Genomic DNA, 12,571 nt, shown 5'->3' on the forward strand with positions numbered 1-12,571 from the left:
GTCTTTTTTTGTGACCGGCCGCACCGCGCTCAGCCAGTGAGTGCACCGGCCATCCTTATATAGGATCCGAACCTGCGGCGGGAGCGCTGCTGCGCTCCCAGCGCCGCACTCTCCCGAGTGCGCCATGGGGTCAGCCCGGATTTTTCTTAAAGAGACTTGCTTTTTTGCATTCATCAACCTTTGTATTTGCTTTCCTCTGCCTCTTCTTTTCTCCCCAGTCCTGCTGAAACCACCATCTCCCCCTGCCCTCGCTGCCTCCTCTAACTTCTACCCATTTTTCAGGAGCAGCCCTAAAGTCATCTCCTCCTTCATATGGTCTTCTTCCCCACATTAGTTGCCCGCACTCACGTTCCCACCATGCTCTGTTAAAGAATACCTTTCCCACACTATTGTGATCAGTTGTATTCTGTTGAAACCATGAATATCTTAAGAGTAGGATATGTCATCAGTCTTAGTGTTAGTAGCATCCTGCCTAGTGCCTGATGTGTAATAAGCTCTCAGTCAGACATTCGTGGGATGAGTGATCAGAGGCACTGAGACCCAGAGGCAAAACGAATAGCCTGGGGAACTCACCTAAGAGTAGTGGGAGGTAAAGAGCTGAAGTTAATCAGAGACACCCTGAATCTCAGCCTTCTCTCTTACAAGCCACCCTCTATTTCAGTTTGGATTTGAGATTTCTCACATCCAATATTATAAAGGCCCAAGGAAGGTGTCTGGCCCTCATTCCTAACTAGTTTGGGTTAGGATCTCTGTGAGAAAGGTAGGCTATAGTGCAATCTGATGGATATCTCATAACAAGCTGATTTTCTCCTTGGTTTTCTATACAGTTGGGAAAAACAATTGCAGGTAGAATGAAGAGTTAGTGTTTGATTTAATTCAGAATAAATTCACTTGCTGGGCAGGAAAGGGAGCCGTAGCCCTGGCCCTGACCCTGTTGGTGAACAGCTCTCAGTCCTCACAGGGAACAACTCAAAGCGTTTTGTAATAGACTTTATTTTTAACACCATTTCTGTTTCAGAGAGAAGACCCCTCCACGTCCTCAAGGACAGAGACCAGAACCAGAGAACAGAGGGGTGAGGAATATTCTAGGAGAAGCTTCCAGAAATGAACTCGTGGCTTTAGAAGTTTCCCTCTTGGTCCTACAATTTTTCTCCTTGATTATAAAAGTAAAGAAAAATTGTAAAATACAGAAAGGAGAAGAGAGAGGAAAGTCACTTATAACCACAACAACCAGAGAAAACCACTGGAAACATTTTGGTCTATTTTCTTTTCCATTTTCCTATTTTTCTTTAATTTTATATATACACATACAAATTTTATAGATCTATTTATGTGTGTGTATTTTATAGATGTGTGTATTCATTCTTTTATTTTAATTTTTTTTTTTTTTTTTTTGCAATATATGGCTCCTGTTTTGTAACCCCCTTTTAAAATTTCATTCATTCAGGGCCGACCCATGGCTCACTTGGGAGAATGTGGTGCTGATAACACCAAGGCCATGGGTTCGGATCCCTATATAGGGATGGCTGATTAGCTCACTTGGGAGAGGGTGGTGCTGACAACACCAAGTCAAAGGTTAAGATCCTCTTCCCTGTCATCTTTAAAAATAAAAAAAAAAAAAAGGCTGGGCCGACCCATGGCTCACTTGGGAGAATGTGGTGCTGATAACACCAAGGCCATGGGTTCGGATCCCTATATAGGGATGGCTGATTAGCTCACTTGGGAGAGGGTGGTGCTGACAACACCAAGTCAAAGGTTAAGATCCTCTTACCTGTCATCTTTAAAAATAAAAAAAAAAAAAAGGCTGAGCCCATTGCGCACTCGGGACAGTGTGGCGCTGGGAGCGCAGTAGCGCTCCCGCCGCGGGTTCGGATCCAATACAGGGATGACTGGTTCGCTCACAGCGCTCACTGGCTGAGCACGGTGCAGCCGGTCTCAAAAAAAAAAGAAAAAAAAAAAATTCATTCATTCTACAAATATTAAGTGCCTTCTGTGTGCTGGTGATATATCGGTGAATATAGCAACGATCCCTGCCCTAATGAAGTTTACATTCTCACAGTGTATTTTGAGATTTTACATGCCTGCAATATTTTACTTAATGGCTGTTTAATGTTCAGTTGTATGGATTAACTAATCCTTTGTTAAACATTTAGCTGCTTCCGGTAAGGGTATCCAAACCCTTGACCTTGGTGTTCCTTTTCTTTTTTCTATTTTAAAAACATTTTGATGTTGGGCCGGCCTAGTGGCGCACTCAGTAGAGTGCGACGCTTGGGAGTGTGGCGGCGCTCCCGCCGAGGGTTCGGATCCCATATAGAGACCGGTCTGCTCACTGGTTGAGCGCGGTGCAGGCGCAACACCGAGGGTTGCGATCCCATTACTGGTCACGAAAAAAGACAAAAAGGAAAAAAAAAACATTTTGATGATCTTATAAATTTGTGAGCAAATTCACCATTATTTTATTAGGATAAATTCTTAGAAGTAGAATTACTGGTTCAAAAAATTTGCACATTTAAATCAGACATTTAGTCTTAAAAAAATCCTGTTAAAATGTTAAAGAGATTTTTTTTTTTTTTGGTCCTTTTTGAGACTGGCCGCACCGCGCTCAGCCAGTGAGTGCACCGGCCATCCCTATATAGGATCCGAACCCACGGCGGGAGCGCTGCTGTGCTCCCAGCGCCGCTCTCTCCCGAGTGCGCCACGGGCTCGGCCTTTAAAGAGATTTTAAAAGCAAAATATATACCCGTACTGCCAGGATTCCAGAACAACTATAATCTTTTCCCTATGTTCTCTTCATCTGTATTCTGTGTACATATATTTTTATGTAGCCATTACATTCATTTTGCTGCTTTAAAATTTAATTTTGGCAGTACTTTCCATGATGCTCTGAAGTGTTCTCTTTATTATTTTTAAAGGATGACATTTATGTCATTGAATTTTGATGCATTTTTTTTTTCTTTATGTGAATTATGGCATTTCCTTAGGATCCCCAGGAGTAGGATTATTGAGTAGGGATCTTGATAGAAATAGAGGTCTTGGGCTGGCCAGTTAGCTCAGTTGGTTAGAGCACAGCCTGGTAACACCAAAGTCAAGAGTTTGGATCCCTGCACTGGCCAGCCCCACCACCACTCCCCACAAAAAAACAAAGAAACTGAGGTCTCTTGTCTGGATTACCCTTATTAATATTAGCAGTGATCACTTGTTGAATGGTTATTATATGCAAAGAACTATGAGTATATGTGGAGTTTTGAATACATGATCTCATTTAAGCTTCACATCAATGCATTTAACAGAAAAAGAATCTGAGGCCCAGATAAGTGAACTGACCTGTCAGTGGCCACACAGCTAGAGCTGAAACCCAGATCTGGTTGGTATTGAAGTCTCTGCTCTTGACCACCAGGCAGCACTACTTTAACCTTCCCAGGCTCTGGTTCCCCATGGAGCATTAGCAACTAACACAGGAATCAGAGACCCCAGAAAGCTAGAAGCCCTGTCCTGTATGACTGTGGCGCACACCTCCAGGGTTTGTAGGCACCTGTAGACCCTAGTGATGCTTTTTGCATACTCTGCCCCAGGAACATAAATCCACCAAATATGAGGACTTGTGGGATCATATAGATGTTGCTAGAAGGGAAGCAGGAAGGTCAGTCCTCAGGATTGCACTGAATGAAGCTGTGGTTCCTGATGAAACAATTGCACCTTCCCAGGTAAGGCAGCTTTAGTCCCAGGAGCCCTCAGACTCAGTCATGCTGGTTCTGAGTAGGAGGCATTCCAGCACCGAGAAGACGGAAACCAGCTGTTTTCGTTCCTTATAGGTTTGCCTTCTTATTAAATGAGCTGTTAGGCTTTATGGGTAGTGCCACCCAGCAAGATATTTGGAGTTGGATGCCAGGATGCTCAGTGTGGGACAGGAAGTGGTCATTATTGTGACTTGGAAAAGACCTACAAATGAAGGCCAGTCAGCTCTTTGTGGAGAGCAGCAGTGGCCTAATATTTTTTCTTCTTTTCATTATTTTTTTAATCATTTGTTCTAAAGATCTCACCAGGGATGCAGAGGAAGAGAAAAAATTTTTTTTAAGACATGTGCCTTAAGAGCACAGATTTTCAGATCAGATTGACCTATTTTTAGATCTAAACTCTACCCCTTGGTCAAGTTAATTCATCTCTCCAAGCATCAGTTTGGTCATCTATAAAATGTGGATGATGCTAACATAGGAATTAAACATGACTTGTGCGTCCCAGTGCTTAACACAGTCCCTGGCACAGAGTTCACACTTAGAAAAAGGGAATTACTTATTCACAATATTATTGTTTCTTTTGAATCTTCATGTGAAAGATGATGCAGTGTAGAACATACTCAGGGAAAAAAAATGTGAGGGTGATACACCAAACTGCTGATAATGGTTATTTCGAGCGGAAGGGGGGTGGCTGTGAGATTTGAGGGTGAATAGGAGACCTTTGACTTTCTTTGTCAGTTTTTACTAAAATTTGTGAATATCTTATAACAAACGTGTATTACTTTTGTAATCAGAAAAAAATTAGTGTTTAAAATTTTAAAACTTCTGTGTAACAATATTAAAAGAAATTTTTGAGGGAAAATACTTATCTGTATCTTGTCAACATACCTATATGTTGTCATGTCCTTGTGATCATGCTGTTCAAACAATTTTGTCTGATAATTTGGTCATGAAAGTTTTTCTGTTACTATGTAAGTTAGCATATTGGTCCTTTGAGAGCACATATTGAGATTTTGATCATGACTTCCGTTGTTGGCTAATTAGGGTTCCACCGTTTTTTTGCTATTACAGATAATGTGTGGTTTGTTTTGATGTTCCCTTGTTATTGGGCATGTGTGTGATTGCCAATTTTGCTGTTGTAAAGCATGTAGAAAATTTTACTGGCTAATGTGGGACTCTGGAAATGAACCTTAAGCTTTAAGAATCCCAACTTGCATCATCAGAGTGTTTCATGTTGGGTCACAGCCAATCCTTTTTGACCTATTGACAGTTCCTTAGCTAGGAGCTAAGGCTAGTAGGGTGTGAGGGTCGCCAGAATTCCTCCCCTTTGGGATCTGTATGGGAAGAAGAGCTGTCCCTCCTTGGAAACAGGTGGCAGAGGGTAGGGAGGAGAGGGGGTACCAAATGTAAGATGACATGTAAAGTGTGTCGTGTTTGACAGGTACGGGAGAAACCTGCTTGTTTCCCCTCCTCTTAATTGCATTTCTTCCACACAGGGATTTCAAGGATTTGGATTTGGAGATGGTGGCTTCCAGATGTCTTTTGGAATTGGGGCATTTCCCTTTGGGATATTTGCCACGGCATTTAACATAAATGATGGGCGGCCTCCTCCAGGTAGGACCCTTTTATCTTGAGAAATCGGTAAGATATCTTAGTAATTCTGCTTGAAAGCTTCTTGGAATTCAGTAGTATGTAAGTTACATATAATTGTCATTACACGAATAATCAACCTTTTCAAAATGTCCTAAACTCTTTTCAGTCTACTGGCAGTCATGCTAACGGTATTGAGCACACACCAAGCATAGGCACATGCAGAGCACTTTCCATTCTAAACTCAGGAGATCATCACAACCACCCTTTGGGACAAGTGTGCGATTAGCTCTGTTTTACAGACCAGAAAATGCTCAGTAATATTTACCAAAACATACCCCATGTCTATAAAATAAGATGCAGCTGAGGAAAAGCCTGGTCCTGCATATGTACCCCACACTTTGACAATTTGGAGGTAGGGATGGGTCAGGTGACCCACAAGGAATCAGGGCCTCTACATTTTCTGGCATCTCTGTCAGCTTCCCTCAGGACACAACATGCGACTGGTCCCAAGACTCAGCCCTTTGGGAACCTTGCCTAGGTCTGCCACCTGCTGCTGCCTTTTTCCCTCCAGCCACTGGAAAGTACCTACTGCATTCAGTGTAGAGCAGAGCAGTGAGGTGGGTGCTTGTACTCTCACAATTTGACACCTGAGCCAAGATCTTTACAGTGGAGCCTGCAGAGATGCTGTGGTTAGCTGAGCTCTGCTCATGCTCATTGGAGCCTCAGGTGCACTGGGCACAGCATAGGGTACAGAAAGACTGTTGTGTGGTTCCTGGTCAGGAGCTTATGCTCTAGAGGCAATAACCCACTCCTGGGTCATCCCAGTTCCCCACCCCAGCCTAGTCTTTGGCATATAGCAGGTGATCAGTAAGTCTTTATTGACTGCCTGCCTGCACAAATCCCATCAGAGCACCCCACTGGGGAATCTAGTACAGCATCAAGAGATCTTGGGAATGCCCTCCTTACCTTGCAGTTTTAGTCTGTTTTGTGTTGCTATGACAGAAATACCTGAGACTGGGTAATTTATAAGGAAAAGAGGTTTATTTGACTTACGATTCTGGGACAGCTGCATCTGGCATGGGCCTCAGGCTGCTTCTACTTATGGCAGAAAAGCGGCAGGCAGCCGGCAGGTACAAGCAGATCACATGGCGACAGGAAGCAAGAGAGAAAGAGAGAGAGAAGGTGCCAGGGTCCTTTAAACAATCAGGTCTCACAGGAACTAATAGAGTGAGAACTCACTCACTACCCCTCCTCCCCCAGGGAGAGCATTAATCCATTCATGAGGGATCCACCCCCATGACTCAATCAGTTTCCAACAGTGCCACATTGGAGATCAAATTTCCACATGAGTTTTGGAGGGGACAACACATCCAAACTCCATCATTCCGCCCCTGGTCCCTCAAAACTCATGTCACTCTCACATACAAAATACAATCATTCTATCCCAACAGTCCCAAAAGTCTTAGCTTGCTCCAGCACCAACTTAAAAGTCCAAAGTCCAAAGTCTCCTCTGAGACCAAAAGCAAAAGTCCTTCCAGCTTTGAACCTGTAAAAGTCAAAACCAAATTTATCTACTGCCAAGATACAATGGTGGAACAGACATTGGGTACACATTCCCATTCCAAAAGTGAAGAATAGGCCAAAAGAAAGGAAAAACAGGTCCCAAACAAGTCCGAAACCCAGCAGGGTAGGCATTAAATCTCAAGGCTGGAGAATCAGGTACCTTGATTCCATGTTTGACTGCCTCTGCACACAGGTGTGGGGGTTGGGTCCCCAGTCCCTGGGCAGCTCTGCTCATGGCTTTCCAAACTTCACCTCTCCCAGGCTGGTGTTCCACTCTGGTAGCTCCACAGGTCTGGAGTCTCCATGGTGGTCCCACTCTCATGGCTCCACTAGGCATGACACTGTTGGGGTTTCTCTGCTACAACTCTGACCCCACATTTCTGCTTGGCATTGCTCTAGTGAAGGCTGTCTGCGGTGACTCCACCCCTGCGACAGATCTCTTCCTGGGCCCCCAGACATTCCCATACTTACTGTGAAATCTGGGTGGAGGCTCCCAAGCCTTCCCAGCTCTGGCAGTCTGTGAGCCTGCAGACCTAACACCACATTGATGCCACCAAGACTTCTGGCTTGTATTTTCCAAATCTTTACGCTCTGCTTCCATTTTAAATTCTGGCTTTACATCAAGCGTTTTCTGCCATAACTCAGAGTAGGCTGTTAGAAGTAGCCATGCAGTGTCCTTAATGCTTTGCTACTTAGAAATTTCTTCTGCCAGATACTCTGGTTCCCAGCTCCTAAGTTCCAACTTCCACAGAGTCCTAGGGCATGGACACAATGCAGCCAGGTTCCTTGCTATAGTGTAGCAAGGGTTATCTTTTGTCCAATTCCCAATAAGTTCCTTATTTCTATCTGAAACCTCATCATCCGCATGGCCTTTACTGTCCACATTTCTATCAGCATTCTGCTCACCACCACATAAGACTCTAGACATTCCAAACTTTCCCTCGTCTTTTTCTCTTCTTTTAAGTCCTCCAAACTCCTCCAACCTTGGCCCATTACCCAGTACCAAAGCTGCATCCACATTTTCAGGTACCTGTTTAGCAACACCCCACTCCTAGTACCAATTTTCTGTTTTAGTCTGTTTTGTGTTGCTATGACAGAAATACCTGAGACTGGGTAATTTATAAGGAAAAGAGGTTTATTTGGCTTATGATTCTGGGACAGCTGCATCTGGCATGGGCCTCAGGCTGCTTCTACTCATGGCGGAAAAGCAGCAGGTAGCCGGCAGGTACAAGCAGATCACATGGTGACAGGAAGCAAGAGAGAAAGAGAGAGAAGGTGCCAGGGTCCTTTAAACAATCAGGTCTTGCAGGAAGTAATAGAGCAAGAACGCACTCACTACCCCTCCTCCCCCAGGGAGAGCATTAATCCATTCATGAGGGATCCGCCCCCATGACTCAATCAGTTTCCAACAGTGCCACATTGGAGATCAAATTTCCACATGAGTTTTGGAGGGGACAGCACATCCAAACTCCATCACTTACCTATCTCAAGAGTTTCTCCACTGTTCACATATTGTTTTCTCAGAGGAAGGAGATCCCAAAGGGCAGGGTGTGCTCTGCCTTGAGGGAAGGACAGATTCCTGTTGAGACAGCAGGAACCTGCCCATTAGGTTGCTGCCTTCTAACCTGGTCCAAGGCTCACCCTGGATTCCCCAGTTAAACAGAGTTCCACAGACAGGCTGGACTCTGGATCACTTTAACCACCTACCACAATCACAGTTTTCCCTGTCATGTTTGATACAATTTGGCCATTCTGGTTGTAGATTCTCTTACCCTCCTTCCCACAAAGTCAGGACAGGGAGCTGTAAATGGTAGTTTTTCTCAAAGCAGAGAGGAGTGAAGAACCTAGGTTCCCACCCCAGTTCTGCCTCTATCTTGCTATACAATGGGGAAGACAAGTCCTTCTGCCTAGCTGGGCCCTACTTCTCCTCTGGAAAAGGAAGGTACTCCGTGTGGGGCCCTGGGGAGGTAGTGTATGAAGAGACTGGGAAGCATGACCAACAAATCTGCCACTAACTCAGAGCCTCATGATCTTGGCAGGACACCTTATACTGGTGCTTCAGCTTCTTAGGCAAAATGGGAATAATAATATCCACCAAGTAATAATGTGTACAAAACACTTAGGATATAGAAGATGCTTAACAAACAGTAACTTTTCTTTTACTGCTTCCTCTAATAAGAGTTTCCTGTTAGTCAACTAGTTTATTTGCATATGCAGGCCAAACTTCTTTAGGACAAAGTGGAGAACTTCTCCTTATTGTTATACTGTTTCACATATTTTTGTTTTGACTGATATTATTTGAGGCTTGGAAATCTTAGTATGCAGGATTCTGTTGTTGTAAAAAGATATGAAGATTGATGCTCTTAGCTTCCAGCCCAAATGGGCAGTGTGCACAGCTATAGCATTCTGACAGCCTCTCTTTTCCCTCCTGTCCCTCCAGCTGTCCCTGGGACACCCCAGTACGTGGATGAGCAGTTCCTGTCACGCCTCTTCCTGTTCGTAGCCCTCGTGATCATGTTCTGGCTTCTGATTGCCTAATGATGGGCTCCTGCCTACATTCACGGCAGGGCCTCTGGACTGGTGATGTGCCACTCCCCATTCCTGGTGTTTGGCTTCCTGGCTGATGCTGACCCCTGGAATCAGTGGGATCAGTAATACGTCAAGGAGTCTTGCTTCTCCATCAGAGCTTTGGAACTCAAGACCAGTTGGCAAGCACCCCCAAGTGGTGCCACTGCTGTAAACACCCTCCTGTAACATCAGGCCTTGGTGTTGAGTCCTCTCTTATGGATGACACCATGAAATTCTGTTCCAGCCAGCTCAGCAGGTCCTGACTCTGCAAAGGGAAGAGGAGGTGGGAAGGGAGAAACTGTCGGAGTATAATTTCGTCTGAGTTCAATGTTACAAAAACAAAGGGATGAACCAAATGGTATTTATGGAAACTTACTTTCCATCTCTTTAAATACCCCTTAATAAGTAGCCTCCAAAGCCAGTGGGGTTCCTCATACAGAGAGGTTCCCTTTCCAGATGCCAGTGCTGCTCTGCCCTCTTGCCTCCTCCCTCCCCCTCCTCTTCCTCAGCCGAGATGCAAGAAATTGCTGTTCCATAAAGATCATAATTGCAGCAGCTGAGGCTGGAGTCACTTCATGAATTCACCAGAGACCCAAAGATCTTTTATTGGCTCTGGGCTGTGCTCAATATCTTTGGCCCCAGAGAGCAGCTTGAATGACCTGGTTTCCTGGTGTAAATTGCCTCTGGTGAGACATATGGCTTCCCTCAGCTTTCCCATCAGCTTTTCCCCATATATGTATCTGTCTCTGCTAGAGGTCAAACAGCTAGACTACTGCTGAGCTGGGACTTCAGTGGGATTCGAAGCTCTGATGCAGGAACAACTGAACAAGAAGCCCTGTTTCCTAGGCTGCCAAAGCTCCAAGTGCATCCTCTCCCAGAACCCACCCAGAGGAAACTGGAGGCTTTGTCAGGTCAGCAGAGCTGCATGTTGAAGACCACCATCCTCAGAAGACAAGTTGTTCTTTATGAAGAGGCAGGGAAAGGGGAGACACACATGTGACCCTGACCTTAGTATGGCTTGATGGATTCCCCTGAAAACTTCCTATATGTGTACTAAAACCAGGGAAGCATGTTACTCCCTAGTAGGCAACGGCTGATGATTTGTAAAGCCAGATGGCAGGGCCTAGGGAGCCCCAGCACAATGATATGACATAGTATTCCTTCCTGTGAAATCTAAGGGAAATTATTCATCTGAAGCTCTTGTTTTTTGATTTCACAAGCTTCTTTCTCAAAATCCGATTGAGGGAATGTGGTGCCAGGCAAGTAGGTCCGTTCACCTAGTGGAATGGCGGTTCTTGCTCTGCGTTCCAGGCCTTGTTCTAGAAATCCAGGCTCTTTCTAGAGACCCCAAAGTTGGGGAAAAGTGGACTTCCTCTGAAGTCCTCTTACTTCAGCAGTCCATACTGCTCCTGGCTAACCCCCAGCAATAGCCAACAAGTGATAGAAAGCGCCACCTAGTGCTTTTTTCCAGATATGGTTCTGCATAGTTTGTGGAAACCAAGACCTTGAGGAAGACAAGGAAAGACGTCCTCCCCTCTCCACAGCCCCACCTCTTCTCCCTTTGCACCTGTGAATGCCAGAGTTCAGTGTTTAAACAGACAAAATATAAAGTATTGAGTAGGTGGTTCGTTTGCCGAATCCACTTGGTATGAATAAGCCACCAGCTTTACAGTGTGCCTGATGGATTTTTAAACATTCTTGGGCACCTACTCGAGTGCTTTTTTTATCACCTTCTGGAAATCCTCAGAGTTGGAGGGGTCCCTGGAGTTCCTCTGGTCTAGAGAGAATTGGTGGGATCCCTCAGTACAGTGTCCCCAACTAGTGGAGGGAGAGAGGAATTCAATCAGATGGGTCCAACAGAAATGGGTCTCCAGAATAAAGATTAAGGAAGAGTTATGGGTAGGAAGATGAATCATTTAGACTAACAAAATGGAGTGAGCCCAAGAAAGCTGCACCAGCAAAGGCATCCCAGGAACCTGTTAGCAAAGCCAGGTTGGCCATGTGCGCTTTGATTTTGAACCTTATGGGTCCCTACTTACCCTCTGCCAGGAGCTGGGGCAGGAGAACCTACTTGGGACTCACCACCCCTCCACAGGTTCACCACATCACCCCTCTGCCAAGGCAGCTTTCCTCTCTTTTGTGTGTGTTTTCTGTGTTCTCCACCTCCACCCTCCTCCTACCACCCTCCTCCTACCACCCTTGTGGACTAGGACCAGGTCCTGACCACAGTCAGAAAATGACGATATGTACAGTGGCACACCTTGACCAGTCACTAATTTTCACTGTTGTGAAAGTGATTTGATTTAGAATTAAACAAATGGTTTTACATTACTGTGAGCTTGGACTTCTTGACTGTGTCATGGGAGGTGAGTGGATGGGGAGCATACACACTGGTCTGGTCTGGGAAGCACCTGCATGTCCTTGGTAATGTGACACTGAGGATGACGGTCTCCAAACAGCCAAAGATAATCAGAGATGAGTAATGTAGGCTGAAGGCCTGGCTTCATACTCAGCCCTGCCCAAGGTGTAACCTGTCTGACAGGCAGCCCCGGTTTTGACAAGAGCATGGAATTCCTAAGCTTGCGAGTGACAAACTGCCAAGATGGAGCTTAGCTGTGGCTGATAAGAGCTTTGAGGACAATCACAGGTTATTCAGTGTCAGCATCCATCCATATGTTCAGTGGTGGTGCAGGTGAGCCCTTGGCCAAGTCCTCTTCCTGGAGCAGGGGGTGTGCCCCTCCCTGAGGTTCCTCAGTGGAAGGGTTTGGTGTGAGAAGGAAGATTTTGATGAGGTTACAAATCTTTCTCAGCCTCAGGCTCCCCAGCATACCAGAGCTACAGGTCATCCTGAAAAGAGCTCTTTTTGTCCTCTTCAACTTTGACCTAACAGTTATTTAGTTGAAAAGTGCCAAGATATAGTGAGGAATGTAAGGGTAAGGGAGCTTCAGAACTCATAAGCCCAATAAGAAAAGAGTAGGGTTTTTGCTTTAGGTGGAAAACATAAAACACAGACGGTGGTAGAACAGGACAATAAAACCTCCGTGTACCAGTCACCCAACCCCAATAACCATCAACTCAGGTCCAGTCCTATTGAAATCTACACCGTCCTCACA

The 12,571-nt window shown here is 45.2% G+C and overlaps 1 protein-coding gene across 1 annotated transcript in view; it reads left to right on the forward strand.

The window, feature by feature from the left end:
- The window catches only part of RNF185 (ring finger protein 185), a 33,849-nt gene extending 22,059 nt beyond the window's left edge, over window positions 1–11,790 (forward strand). The window contains exons 5-7 of the mRNA XM_008589646.1: window positions 1,019–1,073; window positions 5,231–5,348; window positions 9,331–11,790. Coding sequence (XP_008587868.1) covers window positions 1,019–1,073; window positions 5,231–5,348; window positions 9,331–9,428 — 271 coding nt within the window. The 3' untranslated portion in view covers window positions 9,429–11,790. The remainder of the gene's footprint in view (window positions 1–1,018; window positions 1,074–5,230; window positions 5,349–9,330) is intronic.
- The last annotated feature ends 781 nt before the right edge of the window (window positions 11,791–12,571 follow it).

This window comes from Galeopterus variegatus, unplaced genomic scaffold (genome assembly GCF_000696425.1).
Source record: "Galeopterus variegatus unplaced genomic scaffold, G_variegatus-3.0.2 Scaffold5566, whole genome shotgun sequence".
Taxonomy (NCBI): domain Eukaryota; kingdom Metazoa; phylum Chordata; class Mammalia; order Dermoptera; family Cynocephalidae; genus Galeopterus; species Galeopterus variegatus.